A 27,960-nucleotide genomic window follows, 5' to 3' on the forward strand; every position below is an offset into this window, starting at 1 on the left:
ACGGAACAAAAGTGGGCAGGCAGAGTGGAAACTAGACTGAAAATAAATTTTCCATAAAGCACCACCGTCCTATCTAGAACAATTCCTTGGGATGTGTTTTATTTCCTTTAAAAACTCAAAGCTTTCAAACGTTCGCTGTTCAGGTCTCAAAACTTGATGGGGAAAAAAATACGCAACGTTTGAAGTACCCAAGAAAAGCTTGAAGAAATAAAAATCAATTGCTCCCTGGACCACTTGAGGAAGCAGGCGTTCCTGGAGAGCCTTCAGGGTTCCTTCGCAAGGGAATCTACGATGGGTGTTAAAAAGCCTCTCCAAATTCTGCTCCTTTTAGAAAACAAAAGGAGTAGAGGAGGTGGCGGGACTGACGGTGCCTAACGCTAGCGGGACAGGGTCACTTTGTTCCCCCTTTCGCTCCCCTCTTCCTCTCCATCTCTAGCTCGTCCTGTGCGCCTATCGCAGCCCCGGCTTCCCGCTCCTCCAAAGCGCCTCGCCGGGCAGCGGCCGCTGACTGCGCCCAGACCAGGTTCCGCTCGGCCGGGTCGGCTTCCCCACCCGGCACCCGGGCCTTTCCCCCCGCCGCCCACGCTCCCCGCTCCGGCCGCCCCCTCTCTTCCCGGCAAACCGGCTTCCCCGCCAAGGGGGCCGCCCCGGCCTCGGCCCACCCCCGGCCCCGGCCGGCCAGACCATAAAGAGCCGGGCGGCCGCCGCTCAGCAGAGCCGCGAGCGCACTCAGCTCCGCGCGGCGTCCGGACGCTAGCATCGCCCCCGACGGCAGCCCGGGACGCCGCGCCCCGCACACGCCTCGCGCTCCCTCCACCTGCGCCGCCCGCGGGGCCGGACGGAGAACGTACCCCGCAGGGGACAGCGAGGCGCGGCTGAGTTGCCTTCGCCCGCGACTGCCCGCGGCTGCAGGAAGAGCCAACATGCTGGCCCCGCTCGCAGCCGCCTTCCTCCTGCTGCACCTGGCTCTGCCGCCGCGGCTGGGGGCCGGCGCCCAAGCCACCCCCCAGGGTAAGTGGGCTCGCGCCGGGGCGGGGGGCGACCGTCCCCGGGTCCCTCCTTCGCGTTCCGCTTGAACGGCAGGAGGAACCAACTCGTGCGCGCTGCTCGGCCCCTGGTACCTCACTGTCCCTCTGGGGCCCGAGTCACAGCATTTTGTAACTGGACGCGGTGATTACAGTACAACATCTTCTGAGTCTATTATGCAGCGGTGAGACCAATTCCCTAAACGACAGCTTAGGGGATGCGAAACTTTTCAGTCTGTGGGTTCATTTCCGAGTTTACCGCCGTGCTTTAGACCTCTAACGGGTCCTGTCTGGAGTGGGGTGAAATCCAGGTTCTGTCCCCTGGGGCTCTCTCTGGCGGACCATCCTCTCGCCCTTGGCCCCCTAAATTCTCCTACGCGGGAATAATCTTCCCCCCAGAAAGTCTGAGGGTCATCCCCCAGAAGGGCACAGCGTAGTTCTGTTTGCCCCACCACTCGCTGTTTTCTGCTGTTTGTTTGGACCCCAAAGCCTCCTTTGGGAGCTGGCGTGATCTGATTCCTGAGATAAATAGAGCAGGAAGGACTGAGAGGTCGGTCTTTCTGTTCTAAAGAATCTGAAAATACCCCCAAAAAGACACCTGAATAATCTTCAAACCCCTTATTGAGATTGGGGTGACGATAACTGTTGGGCAGAAGCACTTAAGCTTAAACTGATTTTTTTTTTTTTTTGTAAAGGCCAAAAGGAAGAAATTATTTAAGTGAGAAAAGATCTGAGCACTCTAACTAGGCACTCAGTAATGACCTTCACCTGTTGATGTGTTCTCACTAATGAAATAAAGCTGGAAGAGTCACACAGGTCCAAGTAAACGTTGTTACTCCTCACAAAGCCAGAGTGAAAAATGCCTGTGAGGGAATTCTCAAATTCCTTTCCCTCCCATTGCAGTCGCCCCCCCTTCTAAACTTTGCATTTCCCCCAAATGACCTCTTTTGATTTTTAGACCGGGCAACCAAATAGTGGTTTCAGGGGGTAATGTTCTGCGTTTAGTTTGCCTTGAACTATTTGAAATGCTGTGATTTATCATCATTGTGACTGCTCTTCTAGGAAGGTGAACAATGATTCCGCAGGTGTATACACTGTGAAATGATCACCACCATAAATCAAGTTAACACCTGTTACCATACAGGATTACAAAAAATCATTTTCTTGCAATGAGAACTTTTGAGGTCTTCTCTCTCAGCAACTTCCAAATAGATAATATCATAGTATCGATTATAGTTATCATGCTGCACTTTAAATCCCTGTGAGTTATTTATTTTATAACTGCAGTTTCGTTCCTTTTGACGCCATTCACCCATTGTCCCCATCCCAATCTGTTCTCTATCTATGAGCTTGGGTTGTTGTTGTTAACGATTCCATTTCTGAAGTAAAGTATTTGTCTTTGTGTGTCTCGCTTATTTCACTTAGCATAATGCCCTCAGGGTCCATCCATGTTGTCACAAATGGTGAGATTTCATTCCTTTTTATGGCTAAATGATATTTCATTATATACATATACCACATCTTTATTCATTCATTGTTAATGGGCACTTGGGTTGTTTCCATCTCTTGGCGGTTGTAAATAATGCTACAGTGAACTTGAACCTGCGTATATCTTTTTGAATTAGTGTTTTTGGGGTTTGGGTTTCATTTTGGTTTTTTTTTTTTTTTTTTTTTTTTTAATAAATACCCACCAGTGGAATTGCTGGATTGTATGTAGTTCTATCTTTAGTTTTTTGAGTATCCTCCATAATGTTTTCCATAGTGGCTGCACCAATTTACATTCCCACCAACAGTGCACAAGAAGTCCCTTTGTTCCACATTCTCATTCACATTTGTTGTTTCTCTTTGATAATAGCCTTTCTAACAGGTGTGTGGTGATTACTCATTGTGGTTTTAATTTGCATTTCCATGATAATTACTGATGTCGAACACATTCTCTTGTGCCTGTTGGCCACCTGTAGGTCTTCTTTGGATAAATGTCTGTTCAGGTCTTCTGCCCACTTGAAAATCAGATTGTTTGGTTTTTTTACTATTGAGTTGTATCATTTCTTTATATATTTTGGATATTAGTCACGTATCGCATAGGATTTGTAAGTATTTTCTCTCATTTGTATGTTATCTTTTCATTATGTCCCAGGTTTCTTCTGCTGTCTGAAGCTTTTTTTTGATGTAGTCCCACTTAGTTATTGTTGCTTTTGTTGCCTTTGCTTTTTGATGTTAGAAAGGAAGCTTTTTAACGCAATTCAGAAGTTTTCTGGTTGAAGACATTATCTGGCAGTTTTGAATTTATGGCTATAATATTTTGTGTTATATGAATTCTTGACGTTGGAAGACACAACTTCATGGGGTGCTATGGTAGGGATTTTGCTGCTGCTTAGAGATGCCCGTTTAATGGGACTTGTAATCAGGCTATACTACCTAAATTACCCAGTTAATTTAGTTGCTGGAGATTATCAGATTAAGTCAAGTTTCTGATACATTCTTTTATTGAGTTAATTAGTCTTATAATCATCAGCTCAAGTGAATAATTTGTTTATATCCTTTCTCCTCTGAGCTGCCTTGCTCGTCTTATTAGTATGTATTCAATTTTCATACCGCGGTGGCTGGGCTGATTGGTAGTAGTAATTTCACCTCTAACACTAGAAGGTTGCTTAGATCCTGGCACTATTACTAAAATGTAATAACATTAATAGAAAATTGTTGTGTCTCATTTCCTTTTCAAAACACTTTCCAAACTCGTTACTGACTAATCCCAACTCTGTCTCTAGAGAGAGCAGCCAATGGATTAGATGAACCTTGCAGATCGAAATAGAGTAAATTTAGCTTGAGCTAAATTATGAACATAATCATAGATCAAGAATCAGGGATAGGAAGAATTTAGTTTTGAATGCAATTCACATGCCTTAAACTCACATCTGCAGATTCCTTCTCCTGAATGGAACTTCTAGACATACTGTCTCTTTGTCCTCACTGCCCTGGTGGAAAAGTAAAGCTTCCAGTTCTTTGGAAATTAAAAAATTCTGTTTCCCGGGGCACCTGGGTGGCTCAGTGGGTTAAAGCCTCTGCTTTCGCCTCAGGTTGTGGTCTCAGGGTCCTGGGATCGAGCCCCACATCGGGCTCTCTGCTCGGCGGGGAGCCTGCTTCCTCCTCTCTCTCTCTGCCTGCCTCTCTGACTACTTCTGATCTGTCAAATAAATAAATAAAAATCTTTTAAAAAAAAATCTGTTTCCCTTTTAGAGTACAGTAGGCAGCAGTGTTCAAGTTTTGGGAGAATGTGGAGTACTGGAAGGAACATAATAGATCTTTTGCTTTCCAATACTTCTAGGATCAAATTCATTATTTTCTAAGACCCTAAGGACACAGAAAAGAAACAATACAGATCTAGTATAAAGACGGATTGTCTTTTAAAGAGTAAACATTCTTGAGTAGCTAGGTTTTTGCCTGTTTTATAACTTATTTTTTTCTATTACAAACCCAACACCTGTTCATTGTAAAAATAAAAATAAAAAATTGGGTAAGCCAAAGTAAAGTAAATGTATACTTCTACAATCCAAAGAAAGCTACTATTCACGTTAGCATTCTGTTGTTCTGTCTTTGAAATCTTTTTATTTGTGGGGGTGCCTATGTAATTCAGTTGGCTAAGTGTTTGCTTTGGGCTCGGGTCATAGTCTCAGGTCCCTGGGATTGAGCCCCACATGGGGCTCCTTGCTCACTGGGGAGTCTGTTTCTCCCTCTGCCTGCTGTTTCCCCAGCAGGGAGGAAAGGTCTGTGAGGTCTCTCTGATAGATAATAAAATCTTTAAAAATTATTAGACAGTTTTATTAGACAATTGTATGGGTATTTACCCCCCAAATACAGATGTAATGAAGAAAAGGGCCATATGTACCCCAATCTTCACAGCTGCAATGACCACACTCCCCAAACTGTGGAAAGAGCCAAAATGCCCTTCAACAGACGAATGGATAAAGAAGATGTGCTCCATGTATACAATGGAGTATTATGTCTCCATTGGAAAAGATGAATACCCAACTTTTGTATCAACATGGACGGGACTGGAGGAGATTATGCTGAGTGAAATAAATCAAGCAGAGAGAGTTCATTATCACATGGTTTCACTTACTTTTGGAACATAAGGAATAACACGGAGGACATTAGGAGGAGGATAGGAAAAGTGAATTGGGGGAAATTGGAGGGGGAGACGAAGCATGAGAGACTGTGAACTCTGAGAAACAAATTGGGGTTTGGGGGGGGCGTGGGGGATGTGCAAGCCTGGTGGTAGGTACTAAGGAGGGCATGTTTTGCATGAAGCACTGGGTGTGGTGCATAAAAAATGAATCTTGGAACATAAAATAAAAATTATTAGTGTTAGAGGCTAAAGTTCCTGCAGGTTTGGAATTGTTCAAATAATATTTGTATAAACCAACAAATGCTAAGTAACTTCTAGTATTGCCCATTTGGCCTTTGCCTTTAAAATAACTCTGGGGGCACCTGGGTGGCTCAGTGGGTTGGGTCTCTGCCTTCGGCTTGGGTCATGGTCTCAGGGTCCTGGGATCAAGCCCCGCATCCGGCTCTCTGCTGGACAGGGAGCCTGCTTTCTCCCTTCTCTCTCTGCCTGCCTCTCTGCCTGCTTGTGATCTCTGTCAAATAAATAAATGAAATCTTAAAAAATAAAATAACCCCGGATGTATACTCTTAGAATTTGCATAAATACAACAAAGCTTGAAAGTATTGCTGTCTTAAAAGCAATTTATATAAACACAAGTTTGGATTCTAGTTTTTGTAGACCACCTCTATCAGGTTACAGTTAAGAAAGAGAAACCCCATTGTTTTGTTTTTATGTCAGGATTTTTTTTTTTTTTTTTTAAAGTAAGCCCTATGCCCAGCGTGGGGCTCGAACTCACAATGCCAAGATCAGGAGTTGCGTACTTCACTGGGCCAGCGAGGTGCCCCTGCATCAGGAATTTTAACAGGGAAATAATAGAGAACTATAAATGCATAAAGGGAATCACTTGGGTCTAACAGAGGCAGCAAGTCATTTTGTGGACAGACTGTGTCCTACCAGAGCCATGCTTTCTTCTGCATTCTCTGTATTATTTATCACTGCCCAGGAAAGTACAGTTGTCTCTGGTATACCAGGTACATGAGGGACCCTAAGGCAGACATCCACTACTTGGGGACATAAGAGAAACTGTGATTTGTGAGTTCTCGCCTGTCCCCTTTGTTCTCTAAGCCAGTAGTAAGCTTTTCCTAGTGGGCATTTTCAGAGCCACTTCTTCAGCCAAATGCAACTTAGAGTTTGCAAATTTAGTCTTCTCCTGGTCTCCTAGTCATGACCTAGTGAGGAGAATTGTGTTGTGCTTTTTCTGGTTCACATGTCCAAACACTATAAGAGTGATAAGGAAGAATGGGTGATGTTAGCCCTGTGAAAAAATAACCGTGTTTGTTGACATTACTTAGATCTTGCTGTCAAACCGTGCCCCCTCAAAAAAAGCAGATTTGTCTGAAACTTCTTTCACTGATGATCCCCTTCTCCCTGTTCTCCCCAGTCTTTGACCTTCTCCCATCCTCCAGCCAGAGGCTGAACCCAGCTGTTCTGCAGCCAATCCTGACAGACCCCACCCTGAATGAGGTCTACGTGATCGCCACCTTCAAGCTGCACACGAAAAGTTCAGCCACCATCTTTGGCCTTTACTCTTCAACGGACAACAGCAAATACTTGGAATTCACCGTGATGGGACGCTTGAACAAAGGTAAGCACGTTGGCAGAGATCATTTTCTTAAGAATCATCTTTTCCTATTCCAGCATTTGGGGTCGACTTGCCTTAAGATGCTTCCCTCCTACAATTTTATTTTCATCCGTCACTCATTTCAGTTTTCAGTACCAAGTTCTTCTTATTGTACATTGACCTGTTTGGGGAGGGCGAGTTGATATATGGCATGAGAATGAAGAATTGATTAGGGCCAAGATGCCCGTCCACCTGTTGTTCGGGATCCAGATTGGAAAGGAACAGGACCCAGGACCTTTAGGCTACTGTCTTAGTTCGGGATGTTAGAGTAAATATTATAGACTGGATGGCTCAGACAGCAGACATTGATTTCTCACAGTACCGGAATCCGAGAAGTCCAAGATCAAGGTGCTGGCAGATTTTGTTTCTGGAGCAAGCCTGGGTGCTGTCACCTTCCTGCTCTGTCCTCACAGGGCCTTTCCTCCCTGAGCAAGCGAGTGGAGAGAGGGAGCTTCCTTTCCTTATAAGGATACAAATGCCATCCTGAGGGTCCCACCCTCGTGACCTAATTTAAACCTAGTAACTTCCCAAAGACCCACTTCCTAATACCACCACATGGAAGGTTGGGGCTTCAACACATAAATTGGGAGGGAGGGAGGGACATAAACCTGCAGCCTAGAGCAGCCTCCCACCCCAATCTTCTGTTCCCTTGAGAGCATGTGGCTTAGCAGACCTCGCTCCCAGCTCTGCAAGCTCTCTCCTAGACATGATGGGGAAAATACACCTGTCAGTGGCACTGAATGAACAGCTCTCCTTTCTACCTGTCTGACACCTGTTTGGTTGCTTGCTGTCAGATGTTCCACTATCAGAATAAGTTACTATGAATACTAAGAAGTGGCTCGCAGAGAGAAAGGTCACTATTTTTTCATCTCTTTCCCCTCCACCCGTGCCCTGAGGACACCACCTGTTCCTGCTTATTGAGGAATGTGACAGATACGTGTTCCTGCTGCTGCGTGCTTTTAATAAAAGAAAGGAAGGAGGACCGGTGCTTCTGGCGAGATTTCATGTTTATTTCAGCTGGCTTCACTTGCGCTGCGTCAGACTATCAGATTCCAATTGTGATTGAACACTCACATTTTCAGGTGTTAGGAGCTGGAAGAAATTCCTCATTCTTAGCTTTCGTGAGACTCCAGAGTTGACAGCAAGAAGGAATGGGATTTTAACCCCTTGGTGTGTCAATCCAACATCCCCCTTCCCTCTCCCCCTCCCCAACTCCAGCTCCTGCTTCGTCTGTACCTCATGCCATCCTGTCTTCTCAGACAGCATTTCCTGAACACGTATTTAGAAAACATACCTTTTTTAAAAAGATTTTATTTATTTGACACACAGACAGAGATCACAAGTAGGCAGAGAGGCAGGCAGAGAGAGAGGTTGAAGCAGGCTCCCTGGTGAGCAGAGAGCCCGATACGGCCCGATCCCAGGACCCTGAGATCATGACCTGAGCTGAAGGCAGCTTAAACCACGATCCGAGGCAGTCAGGCCAATGCTCTTCAATGCTCAGGCTCCTTCAGGGGCTGTGGTGAGGTCTCCAGTAGTGAAGGGAGTCTGGGAACATGGCTCAGGGATGCTCTAAGCACTCCTGCACCCTTTGCCCCATCCGTAGCCCCAATGGAAGGTGACTTCACTTCTCTCTCTGCCTTGACTCAGCCCCATTTGCCTCTCATCCCTGAAAGAACTGCTCATGTGCCACTAACAGGCTATTCTGTTTGTGGTCTATAAAAACCATTCTTTATCCAAGGGTCAGTAGCTTCTCACAGAACTGTAATTTAGATGCATTGGAAGATTTTCGTTTAGCTCACCCAGCTTAGTGGCCAAAGGGCCCTCCGCAGAGTGAAAAGCCCAGCATCTCGCTGTTCACCCTCAGTGAATCACCCTCTCGGTTTCGAAATGGGCCAGTATGTGTGAGCCTATTGTGGAAGAATCTGTTGTACGGAAAAGCAAGGCAGGAACTTCCCGGAACTAACTTTTTCTGTTTGCTCTGTATGGGCAGAGGTAACGCTAGATGGGAGTGGAGGGGTCAGGGTGTTGGTGTGTCCTTTGGATAACCATCAGTCATAGGATTGGCCTGTAAATACCAGCTAATCCCCATGTTGATGAACACATCTCTACCTTCCAGCCTTGGAAAAGATAAATAGCTTTTAGAATTTTTTTTTTTTTTCTGTTTTAGTGGATTCAAATTTAATGTCGCTTATAAGTGCATAATAGCTTCTATAAGTCAAACCATAATCATAATTGAAAATTAGAACAGTTGGGTAGAAATATTTCCAGTAATAATGCAAATATTCAAGTGATCTGAATTGTGTATAAGCAATTATATACTAGATACTTATTATCATCAGTATTTCATGCTGATACTATTAATATATAAAATAAAACAATGAACAGCATTTCCTGAACACATATTCAGAAAACATACTTTTTTTCAAAAGATTTTATTTATTTATTTGACACACAGACAGAGATCACAAGTAGGCAGAGAGGCAGGCAAGGAGAGGATGAAGCAGGCTCCCTGCTGAGCAGAGAGCCCGATGCGGGACTCCATCCCAGGACCCTGAGATCATGACCTGAGCTGAAGGCCGAGACTTAACCCACTGAGCCACCCAGTCACCCATAGAAAACAAACTTTTTTAATGAGAAACAAAATCTTGGGGCACCTGGGTGGCTCAGACAGTTAAGTATCCAACTCTTCATCTCTGCTCAGGTTTTGATCTGAAGGTTCTGAGTTCAAGCCCCTTGTTGGTCTCCGTGCTGGACAAAGACTCTTCTCAAAGTAGCCTCTTCTTAGCTTCTTCGTGTACTTCGCTCTATCAGTCCTCAGGGTAATTGCTTGAGTATTCAGAACGATTCAATAGTCATCCAGCTGTGCTCAAGGGAGGAGCAAGACTTGGGTTCTCCTACCATGCTGGCGTCTTAGCTCCCCTGACCCTGCAGTGTCCTCCCTTGAGAATTAATGGTGAGATGCCAGAAACACATCCAAGTGGAAATATTCATCACCTTAAACCACAATCCGAGGCAGTCAGGCCTATGCTCTTCAAGCACGGACCCCACAAGTGGCAGATCTGGGGAGACCCCCCTCCTTCCTCCTCTGCAGTGAGCCTTGCGGAAACACACTACAGGAATCTGCTGAGTTTGGAGACTCCAAACAGGGCCATGTGCCAGAGATAGAAATGGTCAGTCACAGGCCCAGTGAGCTCAAGAGTGCAGTGGGCCAGAGACCAGGGAAGTGGGAATGATTGCTGGCTTTTCTCTGATGTCATGCTTAGGAGCTCCTTAGGAGCTCCTACAGGACCAGAGACTCGAAGGCCGCCATCTTCATTCCCATCCTCCCTTAGAATTCTTTTTATTTTTTTAAAGACTTTATTTATTTATTTATTTGACAGAGATCACAAGTAAGCAGAGGGGCAGGCAGAGAGAGAGAGAGAGAGAGAGAGAGAGGAGGAAGCAGGCTCCCCGCTGAGCAGAGAGCCCAATGCAGGGCTCGATCCCATGACCCTGGGATCATGACCTGAGCTGAAGGCAGAGGCTTTAACCCACTAGGCACCTAGAATTTTTTTTTATAAACATTTTCTAACAGAATCCAGTAGTCAAAATCCTCAGAAAACAAAGAGCAATTTATACCAGAGTTTGGAGAGTTGAAGAATTTAACATGGAGAAGCTTCACTGGAGCAATAGGGAAAAATACAAAGATTTGCCAGCACTGGTGAATCTGAAGGTTCTAGGAAGGAGAGGCAGCCTTTCTGATGCTAACAAGGAGAACTCACTGGGGCCATTAGCTCATGGAAAGGGTGGGGCATGTGGTGGTGACTCCCCATTGAAGTGTTCATCGGTGAGGGCCTGACATAATTGGAGGGGGATGGGGGAGAATCCTCCTCCCAGAAGGTGAGCCCCAGTCATTGTCTAGGGCCCTAGATGTGTTCCTATAGTAAACCAAAGTGGATTCCATGAAGAACGGGAAGCACAGGTTTGCTGCTGAGCTCTCTGCTTCTGCTCTCACGCTTCAAAGTCCTCCTTCCCATGGCTGCCTCAATACTGTTTATAAGCATAACTTGGAACAAATTATGCCTGACAGCAGAGACGTTTAGTGACTTCCCATTCTAAACTGAATAAGGTACAAATGTCCTTGCTGCTGGGCAGTCACGATTTTCTGCTGCATGATCCCCAACCACCTTTCCAATGTATCCCTCCTTCCAACCCTGCATGTAGGCTGCACTTGAGCCCGGTGTACTAGTTTCCATTCCCTGGGCCTACCCACGCTGTCTGTCCTTCTCCACCCATTTACCCTCCCCACTGGGGCATTTCCTGCACTGTCTTCAGTTGCCGAATCCTACAGATGCAAGACCCATCTCCTATTCCTTCTGACATCTTTTATCATAGAACTTTGTCCTGTGGAAGGTGCTAACCTTAGCTTGCCTTGTACTTGAATTACCTGTAGGTCTTCTCTCCAGTATGTTGTAAGCTCTGTCAAAGCAGGCGCTGAGCCTCCCTTAGCTCATGTCTGTGTCTGTCACAGCACCTAGCACAGTGCATCGTAGATAGGAGTAGCTCATGGGCAAACTGAACAGAATAAATGGAGGTTGAGAAGAGTAGCCTTGTTTAAGAAGACAGGAGATGAGGGGCGCCTGGGTGGCTCAGTGGGTTAAGCCGCTGCCTTCGGCTCGGGTCATGATCTCAGGGTCCTGGGATCGAGTCCCGTATCGGGCTCTCTGCTCAGCAGGTAGCCTGCTTCCTCCTCTCTCTCTGCCTGCCTCTATGCCTACTTGTGATCTCTCTCTGTCAAATAAATAAATAAAATCTTTAAAAAAAAAAGAAGAAGACAGGAGATGAGGTATTGTGCAAATTCCAGAAGCGCACAATGTCTGGCATGTAGTAGGTCTGGCTCGAATTCATTAAGGAATTAATGAATTTTGAAGACATTTAGATGAGGTTATAAAGGAAATACAGTATTTCTGGTACAAATGATCTATCAGTTGTTAGTAATACAGGTGGTAGAATCTTGATAGAAATAAGCATTCTGTAGAAACCACCTGGCTGGACAGAAGATCTGGGTGATGCTTTTCTTGTATCTAGCATAGGGCAACTTTCCAGTTAGTATTTTGAGTTTGAGTCACAGTTAAAAATTTTAACAGCTGTGTCCCCACGGATATGTCTCTAAATTGCTTAGCCCTGGTTTATTGTCTCTAGAGTGGGGGTGATAATAGCTACCTCACAGGTTGATTGCAAGAACTGAATTATATAAAGTATAATTTTTTTTAGACTGCAAAGCCCAATAAAAATTTGAGGTTCTTCCGTAAGCTTCTATAAGGTAGGTAGAAAGAAAGAGGGAGAGAGAAAGATCTCTACTTTTTCGACAACTCTTCTCAAGATGATTTGGCAAACTCTTGACTTGCCCTAAAAAGGCCTTCACCTTTCAGAAAAAGCAAACGAGGGATGCCTGGGTGGCTCAGTGGGTTAAGCCACTGCCTTCAGCTCAGGTCATGATCCCAGGGTCCTGGGATCAAGTCTTGCATGGGTCTCCCTGCTCAGTTGGGTGTCTTTTTCTCCCTCACTCTCATGCATATGTTCTCTCTCAAGTAAATAAAAACCTTTTAAAAAAAAAAAAAAAAAGAGAGAGAAAGTAAACAAGAACTGCTTTTTTAGTCTTAATTTGATTGCCACAGAGGAACAACTTGGTGCTGTGGTAAGGAAGGGAACCCCAAGAATTTGCAGTAATGACTGCAGACAGTCAAGCTCCTTAGCCTAAGGATAGGATGTGTCAAATAGACTAATGGTTCACAGGGAAGCCTGTGGGCTAGAGAGAAATACAGTATGAGAGAGAGAGAAGGGTTTCAAAATTAGAATTCGGAACCCAGTACAGACGGTGGATAATGAGGTGTGTCAGACATTAATATTTATGGAGCCCTTATAATGTACCAGGACTGTGCTGAAGGCTCAACACTCATTTTCTTTTTAATCTTCACAGTACTCTTGTGAGGTACCCTTGAATTAGCTCAATTTTAAAGTGGTCATGTACAGAAAATGGAAAGAATTTTAGTGAAATTTAGGACAAACTCCTGGAGGGTTATATTATTATCCTTGTATTGGGGGATTACCTGGGAAAGAAAGCTGGGATTATTTGAAGGTAAATGGGTTCACTAAAAGGCATGCTGAACTTTTTTAAAAGTAAAGATTCTAAGCTGATAGATCACAAAGATGCGGTGAGCATGACCTATCTTGGCATCAGAAAAGAATCTTATGAAGTCATTCATCATACCTTTCTGGATACTATAAAAAAGAATGAGCTAGATAAATAGTACTCATAGGGACTGGTAAGTTGTTTTGTAGCAAAGCATCTAGAGTTTTTGACAAGGCTCTATCTTGGGCATTGAACCATTGAACATATCAGTGACTTAGGTGAAGACATAAAGAGTATTTTATCATGTTTGCAAACAGTACATAGCATAGCTGGAAAAGATGGTGGAACATGTTAGATGGCAATCATCAAGATTAACAAGGCCCTACCATTCCGACAAACATGCCACAATCAGGCAGGTGAAATTGAATGGGAATAAATGTAAGTCCATCATTTAGGAGTGAAGAATAAAATGCCAAAGTATAAGATATAAGACACCTCCCCAAGGAGTTCCAGTCAACAACATTAGAAACCAAGTAGTGTTGAGCACACAGCCTAACCTTTAGCAGATGTTTAGAAATGTTCACTGAATGAATGAATGCAAAGATACAGCGATATAACAGTTTCTTAAAAATCTCCTTCAATTTTAGGCTTCATTAATGCATTTATGTGGCCAGATTAAGGGAGCTAAGGAGTCCCACCTTGTGGCTAAGTGTCCAGGCCACATCTAGAATATTGTCTCATCCTGCACACATTTCACAGGGACATTCTTAACTCCAGAATCGCCTTAAGGAGCGTCACCAAAACAGTAGTCTTCTAGACCCCATTTTTTTTTTATGACCTCACAAATAAAAATGTTAAAGGATCTGGAGAAATGAAGGAACCCAGATAGAAGACATGAGAGAGATGAAAGTTGTCTTCAGATATTTGAAGAATAGCGTTTAGATGAAGGATAAGACTCAATCTGTCTATAGCTCTGAAGAGTATAGTTACAGTATAGTTATAGTTACAGTATAGTTATAGTATGATTACAGTATAGTTACTGTCTGTTCCCTCTGACTCCACATTGTGGTGGGAGTCAGAGGGAACGGATATTGGCCCTGTATTTGGAAAATCTTGGCGAGTGATCCGAAAGTGAAATGGGTTTCTCTGCAAAGTAATTAGTTCCTTGTTCCTGAAAATGTGCTGGTAGAGGCTATCCTTTCCTTGAAAGGATTTGTGAAGTGAGATGCTGAGCTAGATGACTTACAGTCCTCATATTCTGTGGTTCTGCTAAGGCCAGAGAGGTTCCATGGGCGCTTAAGGAATTGCTTGGCAACTCTCTCCTGCAAACTGACCTTGGGATTTTGTACACAGTCACAGCTTTGTCGTCCACCAGAGAGCTGAGGACATGATGAATCTCATAACTTTTCAAAATATAAAGCCCTCTGCAGATGTTTAATATCCTCACTGTGCTTCCTTTCCCTGGATGGTTTCCTTGCACAGGGCGTGTGTGTGTGCACGCGAGCGCGCGCGCGTGTGTGTGTGTGTGTGTGTGTGAGAGAGAGAGAGAGTGTGTGTGTAGGTAGGTAGGTAGGTACACTCTGTGTACTTTACCTTTGTTCAAACTGCTATAAGAAGACTTCAGAACCTCCAGACTGCATCCATCACACCTCGGAGTCACCCAGAGTTTCTTTCAAGAAACGCGATTTGATGATTTACCTTTTATGTCTTTCCAAAGCACTGAAGTTACAAAGACCCAGTGTATAGGGCATGAAGATAAATAAGCAAAGGCAAACAAGAGTATCCATCACAAGAGACATTAATGGCAAGAAGGCTTTTTTTTAATGTACAATTATTTAAAAAGAAGAGGAAAGGTTGACAGCAGTGGCTTTCATCATATATTTAAAAGTGCCAAAGAGCAAAGCCATTTGCCAAGCAAAGCAGAAAGCCCCAAACTACCTTTGCACGCTCGCTGCCCGCAGGCCAGGTCACTCTGAACTCTTTTCCCCAAGCAGACCAAATATTATCATTTCCAGTCCTTGAAAGCTGGCCTCCTCCTTCGTTGCTTTGACATTCAGTCCATCATAATATTTTTGACTACCAAGTCTACTTTTTCAACAGCACCTTTTGAGAATTCTTTTCCAAGAAAACAGTATGTCCAATCTTCATTGCTGGGGTTTGCACTTTCATCTCCCGCCAGGCCGGGAGATGGTCTTTAATCAGGCTAGGCTCTGCGGTTCTGGTGTCAGGCTGGTATCCAGGCCTGGAAATAGAGCCATAAAATCAGACCCCAAATTGTCCAGTGTGCAAAGACGCGAAGTTTAGAAGGAAAGGATTTTCAAAAAGAAACCAATAGAACCTACCTCCCCCACATTGTTGAAGAGACTGTGGGTAAAAAAATAAAAAAATGAAAAATAAATCAGAGTGGATACATGAGTACTCTGTTTGATCTATTTTTCATTCAGTTGATAGTTGTATTTAGTGTTGTCAGATGCTATGGTATATGTATGAGAAAATTAATAAGAAATAGAATCCTAGTCTCAAGTGCTCTAATAGAGAAGATAAGAAATAAACACAGCCCACCGTTGTGTAGCAGTTTATAGTTTCTGCATTTTCTTGTTTGGCTACCACTGAAACGATGAGACAGCAAAGCAATTATTATTAGCTCCATTTAATAGTTTAAGAAATGGACCCTTGGAGCACCTGGGTGGCTCAGTGGGCTGGGGCCTCTGCCTTCGGCTTGGGTCATGGTCCCGGGGTCCTGGGATGGAGCCCCGCATCGGGCTCTCTGTTCGGCGGGGAGCCTGCTTCCCTCCCCTACCCCTTTCCACCTGCCTCTCTGCCTACTTGCGATTTCTGTCAAATAAATAAATAAAATCTTAAAAAAAAAAAAAAAGAAAGAAAGAAAGAAAGAAAAAGAAATAGACCCTTATCAAAGTGAACAGTCCCAGGGTCACATAAGTTATCAGGAATCTGGGCCATGACCAGACTGTGCATCCTGGGAACATTGAGCTAGAAAAGCCCAGAGCAGGTGTTATGGGAACAGGAATGAGAGCAACTGCCAGGCGTGGGGAGGAAGGAACTTCAGGGAGGAGGATGCATTGGAGCTGGATGTTGGCTTCCGCTGTGCAGCAGTGATGGGTCAGGAAAGAGAGGGATAGAGAAGAGAATGTCTCACAGAGAGGGAAGGACGAGGGAAGCCAGAGAAAGCCAGAGAGAGGTGAAAACGTAAGACGGGTTGTTCATCTCGGTGGGCATCAGCAGCACAGAGGGGAATGAAGCCAGGGGGAGGTTGCAGCTAGTCCTGGGCCGGGGAGTTCAGGTATGACGTATGAACCACTAGAGAGCTATTAAAAGATTTTATTTGCTTGTGGCGTGTGGCTTTGAGAAGGCAATTAACTTGATCAGAAGAGTCCTAAAAGGAGCTCAAGCTGTCAATCCAGAAAAATTGCCACAAGAACACTTCAGTAGGAAGGTGAGTCAGGAATCTGGAGTCACATCCAGCGATAGAAGGGCATAGAGGTGGGAGACACCACACAGAGCCCTGCAACCTTGGGTTATAATCAGATGTGCACGGGTCTTTGTACGGGCCCTGAGAGAACCAGGTTGAGAGCCCCCAGAAGCTGATTTCAGCTAGTGGTGAGTGAAGAGAGAGTATGAGAACTCAGCAAGTCTCCGCTGAAGGAACAAAGATGCGCCCAATGACTGTTTTCCTGAGTGGAGTTCTCCTAGAGGTGGTGATGGGTAGAGGTGTGGAGGACCCAGAAGAAGACCACTGCTTCCAGCTTCAGGAGGCTGGCTCTGCACTCCTGCTGGAGGAGGAAATGATTGTGTTCCTGGCGCTGTAGTACTTCCCCTCTGTTTTGCTCTCTGTCCGCTGTGTGTGTATGTGTGTTGGGCTAAGCTAGGGCTATGTGAACACTGGGAAATGGGACTAGAGAGAAGAAGGCAGCCATGTCTGTTCTCTATGTCTGTTCTCTGTTGTTCCAGTGGTGCTATCTCTGCAGAAGGTCAGGGACACTTCTACCCAGCAGGCTGCAGGCTCCTGGAGCCAGAGCTTTCAACTGTTTCTGGACTTGCTATGACTGATGTGAAAACATTGAGCTTCCTGAGCAGGTGCCTGTCTGCCCTCTGGGGTAGTCTTACTCCTCTGAAGATAAAATAAGTATTGAAGCACTGAAGTAAGGAGTTTGCAATAAAACAGAAAAATGAAAAATGGAAGCCATAAGAGGAATGCGAATGACTGGATCAAATATGAAGAATGGCAAATGTCAACGCACTTGATAATTTTTCTGTGAACAGACACCGTGAAGACGGAAGTTTCCATAATTCTTCTTGTCCTTTTTTTTTTCTTTTTCTTCTTGCTATTGTCACAAGATCTAGGAGCACAAGGAATTTGTCATTTCAGTATTGCATTGCAACACAGAGCAAGGCAGAAGTGTAGAATGCCCTTAAATGACAGCATGAACACGACAGGAGGTTTTGCTGCCTGCAATGGATGTTGAATTGCCACTCTCCAAACTTTCTAATTTATATATGAAATGCTTTCAATGCCATCGTTGCATTATTCATCGAAAGTGCACATGCACAGTGTTCAGTGGGCACCCGTTACATGCAAAGTATTCCGCTGGGTACTATTTATGAAATTAAACTCAGTGATCCAGTTGTGAAAAGAAATCATGGCCCACATGCCCTGGAAGGCCGGCTAAAAAGCAGACAAGATGCCCATACAATATGTTTCCTTTGAATTCCACAGAAATACCAGGTTGGGGAAGAAAACCAAGGCCGTTTGTTTTAAGCCACTAGGGGTATCCTCTCCAACATGTTAATATTTGGAGTCTGGGGTTGCCTGGGTGGTGCAGTGGGTTAAGCCTCTGCCTTTGGCTCTGGTCATGATCTCAGGGTCCTGGGATCGAGCCCCGCATCGGGCTCTCTGCTTAGCAGGGAGCCTGCTTACCCCACTCTCTCTACCTACTTGTGATCTCTCTCTCTGTCAAATAAATAAAAATCTTTATAAAAAAGATATGAGGAGTCTGGATTGTCGCTGCTAGGAGAATAAGGATGTGTTGACTCTACATGTCTGTGACCTCATTGAAGTTGGTTGGTCCCAGTGGCATTTTCATAGGCCTGTAAAAACCCCGGGTACTTGTAAAACTATTCAAAATAGTAAAGAAATAAGAGTTTTAAAAGTTGAACTAGTGGGACACCTGGGTGGCTCAGTCGGTTAAGCGTCTGACTCTTGGTTTTGGCTCACGTCGTGGTCTTGGGGTCTCAGGGTAGTGGGATCAAGCCCCACATCTGCTTGTCCCTCTCCCTCTGCTCTCTCCCTTCTCTCTCTCTCTCAAATAAATAAAGTCTTTAAAAAGACATGTTTTGGTCAGTTTTCCCCCTTTTGGGTACCACATGGGCCTCCAGTTTCCAGCTATGCAGTTACTATTTAAATTCTCAACAATATTAAATAGAGGGGTAAAAATCCTATGGTATCCTGTATTTACAATATCTCAAGAATTTTTACTCCTCTTTTCTTCCTTCCTGTTCTTTCTTTTCATACCACAGTGATTTATGTCTTATCAGTCCTTTACTTCAGGAAACATAGTACTCTACTATCGTCCTACGAAGGCCTTCTAGCCAGTCTTGTCTTGCCAAGTCTTACAAATTCTTTTCTCTTAGTAAGCAAGCTGTGGTGACCACATAAGCAGAAAAGAAGATCTCCTTACTCCTCCTGGCGTCTCTCTACAGTACAGAACCTAAAGCCATCTGGCCCTCTCCAGCCATGGTCAAATGGAAAAGCAGACCTAGTCTTGTGGGAATAACAACCTAGAAAGTGTAATATATTTGGAGGAAGTCTTCGAGTAAACTCAAAAGTTTCACAGTAGTGATTATTTTCTCTGGCAGTACCACAACATAAACAGGCTGGTGACTCCATGAGGCAGCACCAAGTTGGTACATAAAGGGTACCTGAGGAAAAATAGTCCAAGTTACTTGCTACAAAGCATACAGCTTGACGGAAACACAGTCTGGGTATAGGTGTGTAAGTCATTGCTTCTTTTTTGTGTATTGTATAAGTAATTCATGTTTCTTGTGCAAAAATTAGACAGTAAAGATGAGCGAGAGGAAAAATTCATCATCCAAGCAACCAGCAATGACCACATTAATGTTGACATATTTCCTTCTAATTTTCTGTATATTTTTTCTGTATGAGATTACACGGTGACTCAACCCTTTTTTCACTCAGCAAAACACTGGAAACATTTTGGGGTTTTTAGCATGCACCTATTCCGTAGTATTCCATTTCATGATTATATCATAATTTAAGTAGCCAGCCCACCCTCTCTTTTTATACATACATGTTGTGCCAAATTTTTCTTATATATTTCTGAAATGATTGTTTCTGGTAATGAACTTGGGTTTGGCAACGGTACCTTTGAATGGATCTGGAGGTGTTCTTGGTAGGCTCGCTAAGCCCTTGGAAGCAATTCACTTTGGTCTTTATAGCAAACCTCACCCAATGGGTTTTACTCCCAAAGGCTCAGCAGCCAGGAATAGATTTTTAGCTCAGAGCTCAACAAATTCAAGACCATAATGGAGTAAAACCAGACAGAAAACCAGAATCCTAAAATACGTCTGAATTTTCATTTAACAAAAAAAGTGAAAATGCTTGAGCTTAAGCTAAATGAATAGATAGCTACCTACATAGAAAAAAAAAAAAAAAACAAAAAACAAAGAGATAATGAGCTGATGGATCCTCTTCTAGTCCTCCTTTTGCGACCATGGGTATCTTCGGTTCTCTGAGCGTTGTTAAACTGAAGATGGGTTGTTGAGGGACAGTATGACAGATTCTGCTCCATTCGGTATATGCTTACACAGGCCTATCCATACATCACCTTCTTTTAGTCATGGAATAAGCCACAGTCAGTTTCAAATTCTGGTCCTGCCACTTAAGACGTCCTTGAGCAAGTGCCTTCCCTTTCCTGAGCTTCACTTTTGTCATCTGGAGTTATTCTAATTTGCTAGTTTGCAATGAATAGAAATTAAATGTTGAAAGCAGCTCAGGGCAGCGCCCAGCCCCCCAGTGTAGTGCTCAGGAAATATTTGGTCAATTAATTTATGCGTTGAAGAGCTTACTTGGATTTCAGTTGACTTTCAATGCGTTCTGCTTGCTCATTGTACTAATTGCTGTCTGAACTAACGTGTTTTCAGATTTACCACCTATACTGTCTTCGCGTGAGCACAAAGCATCCTCAGTAACAGAGTGGCTTACCAGCGCCTAGAACAATGGATGGCACTTAAGATGTTGAATATTTCTGCTTCCAGCTTCCTTGGATTCTTTTCCGTAACCGGGCCTTGTGACCTAGAGGCTCAGCAGAGACCTGCCCCACGCCCCCAGCCCCACTCCCCTTATCTCATCATTGACTGGTATGTGCTTGCTTCCAGCCATCCTCCGTTACCTGAAGAATGACGGGAAGATTCATTTGGTGGTTTTCAACAACCTGCAGCTGGCGGATGGCAGGCGGCACAGGGTTCTCCTGAGACTGAGCAACTTGCAGCAAGGGGCTGGCTCTGTAGAACTCTATGTGGACTGCACCCAAGTGGATTCTGTGCGCCATCTCCCCAGAGCCTTTTCCAGCCCCTCCCAGAGTCCCGAGTCCATTGAATTGAGGACTTTCCAGAGGAAGGCACAGGTAGGAACCCACAAACCATCCTCCATCCTGGAAAGATGGGCTGCCCAGGCTCAGGGAGGGCAGAGGAATGTGCCGAGGTCAGGAGTGGGTCTGACTGCATAATTCTAATCACCTGGGGAACTTAAACTCTTGCTAGAGGGCCCACCCTCAGGATCAAGTGAATCAGAATCTATTGAAATGGTGCCAGGGTGTAGGTATTTTTAAAAATACCGATTCTAATGGGAAGCTAAAATGGAAAACTTCTGCTTTAGATGCTAAATAAAGACCTTTTGGACATAATTGCAAAGTTGGAAAGGATTAGCAAAAATTAAAGAAAACAATCTTAAGGGATGCCTGGCTGGCTCAGTTGGTAGAACATGTGACTCTTGATCGTAGGGTCATGAGTTCGAGCCCCATGTTGGGCATGGAAATTATTTCAGACAACAAAAAACAAAAACAAAATCTTAGGGCAGTAGGATGATATAATTTTAATCTTTCTATGATGATAGTATTTATTACTTTAACAAAAGTGATAAAGAATGATTGGAAACTGCCAAGAGCTTAGAAACAATATTTTTCAAAGGTCTTATTAGAGCATCCCTAACAAAAGGGACCTCATTGCCAACTTAGTTCCACAAGGCCTTGAAAGTTCCATCACGTCTGTTGTCTGTTTTATGCCATGTTGATGGTATTTTTCATTATATCATGGCACTTACTGTAAAAATTGCCGCATGTATTTCTTTTAAAAAATTTGTGTTAGGAGATAGTTTCCTATGAGGAACTAGCATTCTTTGTCCTTTCCATTAATTATAACTATAACTGGTCATAGTTCCTGAATTTTATCTGATATGGAAGTCAGTGCCAAAATCTGTAACTGTGTTCATCTGTTATGGCCCATAATGTTATTTTCTGTGCCTCAATCCGCACTTTGCATTTATGTTTTATTATTTTATTATACGTGCTTTAGTTACAAGCTGCTCTGAGCCCTTTGTACAAAGAGGCTGGGAATAAATAGTAATATCCATTACAACTAGGAATGCTGAGAAGTTTTATATAATAATGTAAAAACTATTAATCTGATACTAGAATTTTGTGCTTGGAAAATAGGAAGCATCTTCAAGCAGAAATTTCAAGAAAGCTAAAATTCAAAGATTTTGTTTTGTTTTTGCAGAAAAAGAGAGAAAGATGTTTACATACTTAGCGTAGATTTCCATAGACAAAAGAATAGTGAAGAGAGAGATATGCTGAACTTTATTTCTGAATCCCTAGGGTAGCCCAAATAATCAGAATGATAGAAATTGTGTCACTGACATTTCAGAAATTCATGTCTACCACCAAATAAGCCAATTTCCAAAAGCCAGGAGTCAGCCATGACAGGGTCAACAGAAACTATACCTACTGGAATTTTTTCAAAAGTTCTAAATCCTTAGACGATCAGAGACCCTTACACTCTATCTTCACAGTCACCTCATTTATTCAGTGAATTAACAAATAGGTATATTCTAGGCATTAGGGAAAGCATAGGAGGCAAAACAGTCATGGCCCTGCCCCCACAGAGCTCATAGCCTGACGTCCAAAACAATATCCATTATATAACACGTGTTGTACGCATCATAACTCAGATAAATTAAAAAGTAGAACTCTGAAAATCCTCAGCATCCTCATTTTTAAATTAAAAGGGGATGACTTTACATTGGCAATTCACATAAACTCTTTCTGTCATGAACATATAATGGTCCGATTAAAAGTTACAAGATAGGGTGCCTGGGTGGCTCAGTGGGTTAAGCCGCTGCCTTCGGCTCAGGTCATGATCTCAGGGTCCTGGGATCCAGTCCCGCATCGGGCTCTCTGCTCAGCAGGGAGTCTGCTTCCTCCTCTCTCTCTCTCTGCCTGCCTCTCTGCCTACTTGTGATCTCTCTCTGTCAAATAAATAAATAAAATCTTTAAAAAAAAAAAAGTTACAAGATAAAGCAGTAAGGAAATTGACCTTGGGACTAACAATAAATGATTGACATCAACCCAAAATGTAAACATACGATCCCAGCTACCTAATAACCCTAGAGTATACTGCTTATTCATTCTCCTAGCCTGGGACAATCAGGGACTTTGCTAAAACTTGGAGCTAAGACATCCTAAAAACAATCATGTTTAAAATTGAGATCAGTATCTTTTTTATTATGGTCTAAGCTCCATAAATAAAGGCCAGACAATTCTTAATAGGCTCCTGACACAAAATAACTTGCTTACCATGAAACTCAAAGCCTTTCCTGGCCTCAGATCCACCTTGATGCACCCTCAGGCCAAGCTGGAGGCTCACATGTTCCTAGGCTGTTGGCTCCTTCCATATTTGCTTCAGTCAAGAGGATAGTGCTGGCCAGTTTCAGGAACAAAATCAAACTCACAGAATTATGTAAGATGTCAGAGTCCAAGGATACAGGGCTACTTAGGCTGTTAGGAAAAGTGTGTGAGTATGCGAGCACATTAGCTTTGGAGCAGCGGCAGCAGCATGTGGTATGGATGTGATTTCTTCCAGGACTTCTTGGAAGAGCTGAAGCTGGTGGTGAGAGGCTCGCTGTTCCAGGTGGCCAGCCTGCAGGACTGCTTCCTGCAGCAGAGTGAGCCGCTGGCCACGGCAAGCACAGGTGTGGGCTCTGGGGCGGGTGGTACACCTCCATCGGTCCAAATAAAGCCTCAGACCCCGAGGGCCCTGGGTCCCACCCCTGAAAGGGGGACTTCGGCAGAGAACCCCAATAGGATGTGTCTACAGAGATCAGTCTCTTGTGCCAAAGTCCAGGACAAGAAAATATGTCCATTGCACTTTTGTTTTTATAGCTCAGGAATCTGGGCTAACAGCCAGTGGCCTCAGTATCATTTTTTAGGTGAATTAGATGAATAAACCCAAGTTAAATTCCTGTACGTTAGGTATTTGTTGTGATGGTTCCCTGGGAAGTTACTGGTTTTCAAGGCACTGGAGGAGCGTCTGCTCACGGCTGAAGGCCCTTTGCTTTTTGCTGTTGCTACAGGAGACTTTAATCGGCAGTTCCTGGGGCAAATGATGCAGCTAAACCAGCTACTGGGAGAGGTGAAGGATCTTCTGAGACAGCAGGTAATGGCAAGGACATCAGAAAACACTGGTCTGGCGGAGCAGCTCATTGTACAAGCGAGCAGAGCTGCAGAGGCCGCAGAGGCGGACAGGCGGGCGGGAGGCCAACCTCAGGCGCCCCGTGCACCCAGCTCCCTGGAGGTCTGTTAGGAGGGCTCTGGAAATGGGGGTCGGGTACGTGAGAAACACAGTGGCTTGGAGCAGAGAGGGAGCCCTCAAGGGGTACCTGAGCACTCCTTTAAGAAGCGTTTACTAGATTGCTACCCGGGAATGCTTTCATTCTCAGATCTCCTTTTCCATCTTGTTTTTTCTTCCCTGTTTCTCAAGGTCAAGGAAACCTCATTTTTGCGGAACACTATCGCTGAGTGCCAGGCTTGCGGTAAGTGCTGTTCCAGTAGCTGCTTTGTTCGGAGTTGTTTGGGCAGGGGAGGATGGTTGGAGGGCCTGGGGTGAGGCGACACTGATGGTGGCTTCTGGATGGTTGGCACCAAGTTGGAGGGAAGGGAGGGCTTGTTGGGAAACCAAACTTTGTTTTGTATCAGCTGTGTGTGTTTTGCTGGTGGTCAGTAGGTCTACGGATTATTGCTTTTCTCTAGGTCCACTCAGCTTTCAGTCTCCAACCCCAAACACACTGATGCCCCCAGCGCCCCCCGCCCCCCCGACACCCCCGATACCACCCGTGCGTCGCTGTGACTCCAACTCGTGTTTCCGCGGCGTCCGCTGTATGGACACCAGAGATGGCTTCCAGTGTGGGCCCTGCCCTGACGGCTACACAGGAAACGGGGTCACATGTTCTGATATCGATGAGGTAACAGTTCACCTCGATGGGGTGGGGGCTCCCTAAGTGTCTTGGACACCCTGCAGCCAGGTGGCTGTCCTGGGGTGTCCTCCAGCAAGGTGGAGGACTTGGGGTGTCCTCCAGGTGACATAACAACTACACCCTTGTGAACCCTGAGAGAGCACGAGCGACCGAGAGCAGGGGGACATAGTAGACGTGATGCACACACACACACACACACAGAGCTCTGCAGGCTCATGGTAGGACTGGGCTAATTACCTCCTCGGTAGTAAGCAATTAAGATGGTCTGTAGTAATCCCTCAATTGGAGAATCATTGTGCATGTGTCACAGAACTGCATCTGGTTTCTATCCGTGAGCTGGAATTTTCGTCTTTTTGAAAGTGCAGGAAGTGGTCATGTTTTTTACATTAGTTGAAGTGGTTAGGAAAAAAAAAACACAAAACCAGTCTCCTAGACTCCACAGAGAGCTTTGGAAGAGCTGTGGACTTGAGAGGACATGAAGGCAGGCACAGCCCCGGTAGACCACATCTTACAAAGACACGAGTGCTCTGGCTCGGTCTTCTCTGGATCCCTTCAGTGGAGAAGTTGGCCCAGTAGTGTGTTTGGATTCCTCTAACAGCCAGCTAACAAGTGGTCCCGGAGCACTGTCCTTTCGTGGCGATTTTTCTATTACAAGGTAGAATATCAGGGAATTGACACTGGGAGGTAGACTGGTGATCATGAAGGACCTTTTCACTTGGCCGTGCCATTCTCCCGTGGTTCAGCAAAGCCCACTGAAATGTAACCTCATCCTGTGTGTGTCTGGGATTCTGTGGGTAACGATGAAATAAGAAGCTTTTATTTCCTTTTACTACTTTGGGCACCAACTAATGGACGGTTAGGCAAAGAATCACATCCGAGTGGATGAATGAAAGTTTGTGTTTTCCCTGTGACGCTAAAGACTTTGTTTTTTATTTTTGTTTTGTGTTTTGTTTTGTTTATTATTTTTTTTGTTTTGTTTTCCTTTCCAGTGCAAATACCATCCCTGCTACCCAGGCGTGCGCTGTGTGAACTTGGCTCCCGGCTTCCGGTGTGAGGCCTGCCCGGTGGGCTTCACTGGGCCCGTAGTACAGGGTGTCGGCATCAGTTCCGCCAAGTCAAACAAGCAGGTGGGCTGAAGTGATGGTCTTTCTATTCATTTTTTTAATCTGAATTACCAACTGAAAAACTTTGGTTTGTTCCCACCTCTTTCATTATAACCTCTTTGAACAGTCAGTGCCACGTGGAATGTCACAGGGCCCTGCGGGCAAATGAGGACGCTTTCCGCTCATTTCTGAGCAATTATGTTCATCATGTCTAGTAGGAAGGAAGCCGTTAAGTCAGGATAATAGAGCATCACTAGGAGAACAGTGAGTGAGGTAATACTAAACACACGGCAAGATTTCCAGCCTCTTCTGCTAGCCATTGAACATTTTGTCCCACAGAATAACTTGAGAATCAGGGAAACAAATAAAAGCTTTGAAAAATTAGGTCACTTTTATAGAGTCACTGTGGCTGATAAGAAGCTGTTTCAGAGATGAGAGGAATTCAAGAGTAGAAATAATCCCCTGAGGAAACCCCCTTCTTTATAAGCTATAAATTGCCATAAAGCACTTGAGCACTTTGTGACAGTCTCCATTTATTTCTAAATGTTCTACTATATCGTGGCTGTTATTTAACTGACTGACTGTGAAATTCTTTTTGATGTTTTCAGCCCTTGAAAATGGTTGGTCTATAAATATATTTTACTACCTTAGCGCAATTATTAGATTGAAGAAGGGCAAGGGTTCGTTATTTTCTAGCTGCCTATCAAAGGACGCTAGAGGGCATCGTTTTTTAGACTAGAAAAAGGAGGCAAGCTGGACACATAGGAGTGACAAGAAGCCGTTAGAGTAATGACCCAGAGTTTTTCTTCTTCTCTTCTAAAGACAAAATCTCCAAGACCAAACCAAGGAAAATAGACAAAACGAAATAGTCAGTGCTTTACGTGCGCTAGTAAGATTTCCAGCAGTGTGGTAGACGGAACTGAAGTAGAAGAGAGTCAGCTCGCCACAGCCTAACAAATTCAAGTTCATGGGACATGGGAACTGGGTGTCGGCTCTAGGAGTGGGGCTCTGGGGTTTAAGCATCTATGCACACCTTGGGAAAGTCCTAATGCCCCTGCAGAAAGACACAGTCTCAAAGAGCTACCCTACCTGTTAGAAGGAGATGAGAAAACTGCTAGCCCTCGCAAGTGACAAGGAAGCTGGATGTCATCTCTGGGACATGGTCGACAAAAAGGGAAATTTCCCACAACAAATCAAAGCTTCAGGGTTGTACAGTATGCTGCTAGGAGCTTCAAATCTATGTTACACATATAATGTGGGAATAGAAGCCAGAAAATTAACAGAAAAATTAGCCCTGGAGTAGGAAAATCCCCAGGGCCCTGGCTAATGTCAACACCATACTTCTTGTGAAATACCAGATCAGCAGCTATCACTTGAAATTGGGTTAGGTACAGAGTGATACAAACACAAGAAGGTGGCTAAAATGATGCTCCTCTTAGCATTGTACCTGAAATCCCATGCCTTCACACAAATCTATCAAAACAAAGCAAAATTTATTTGCATTTCTGCTTAAACAGAGTATCTCTTTGAACTTTCCTGCACTAGGTCTGCACCGACGTTGATGAGTGTCGAAATGGAGCATGTGTTCTCAATTCTATCTGTATTAACACTTTGGTAAGTATTTTTTCATGGAGGATGTTATCAAAGCAGACCAGTTATTGAAACAAGTGTATGTTTATAAATCATAACCCCAAAACACACATAGAACAGATGGGCACAATATATCTGATTGGCATATGAAGATAAAAGTTCATATTGAAAAAGAGCTTTCCATGTAAGAATAATCTTATAAGTAATTTCTATATGTAAGAATTTATAATAATTTATATATAAATTTTATATATAAGAAATTTTTTATATAAAAAAATTTTTATAAGTGCCAGACTTTAATTGAAGTTGCCATGTTAGGCTTTCAGAAAAAAATTTATTGAGTAAACCATTGGTCTTGTATTTTAAAAACGTGAAGATCTTCTGAGTTTATATGATTCAGAATATGCATTGTATTGGTGATGACACAATCCCCAAAGAGTATTCATTATTTTTAGGAATCTTTTCAAAAGTCATTTGTATTAAAATGCTTAGCCCTTGGGGGGGGGGGGTCCAAAATGTATATTCTGGTATATATTCAGAAATATATGTATATTTCTGAAAGTTCTTGTCCACTGATTGCAGGATAGAGGTGTGGCCCAATAAACTGTCCACAAGAGAGCCACTGAGTCCATGACAAAATGGCGGCTTCCCACTTGAGGTCCATGGGAAAGTTATCCCATCTCTAGGTTCCTAGTTGCCTTGTATGTAAAAACATTTTATAAATAACAAATCACATATTTGAATCTTGACAACCATTTTGTCTCTAGGCACTATTATTCCC

At 44.0% G+C, this 27,960-nt stretch overlaps 1 protein-coding gene across 1 annotated transcript in view; it reads left to right on the plus strand.

Annotated features, from left to right (window-relative positions):
• The first annotated feature begins 705 nt into the window (after positions 1-705).
• Positions 706-27,960, plus strand: part of THBS4 (thrombospondin 4) — a 44,405-nt gene continuing 17,150 nt past the window's right edge. The window contains exons 1-9 of the mRNA XM_059175338.1: positions 706-1,011; positions 6,572-6,775; positions 20,337-20,584; positions 23,097-23,205; positions 23,587-23,669; positions 23,994-24,045; positions 24,263-24,474; positions 25,476-25,613; positions 27,135-27,203. Coding sequence (XP_059031321.1) covers positions 924-1,011; positions 6,572-6,775; positions 20,337-20,584; positions 23,097-23,205; positions 23,587-23,669; positions 23,994-24,045; positions 24,263-24,474; positions 25,476-25,613; positions 27,135-27,203 — 1,203 coding nt within the window. The 5' untranslated portion in view covers positions 706-923. The remainder of the gene's footprint in view (positions 1,012-6,571; positions 6,776-20,336; positions 20,585-23,096; positions 23,206-23,586; positions 23,670-23,993; positions 24,046-24,262; positions 24,475-25,475; positions 25,614-27,134; positions 27,204-27,960) is intronic.

The sequence above is a fragment of the Mustela lutreola genome, chromosome 5, assembly GCF_030435805.1.
Source record: "Mustela lutreola isolate mMusLut2 chromosome 5, mMusLut2.pri, whole genome shotgun sequence".
Taxonomy (NCBI): domain Eukaryota; kingdom Metazoa; phylum Chordata; class Mammalia; order Carnivora; family Mustelidae; genus Mustela; species Mustela lutreola.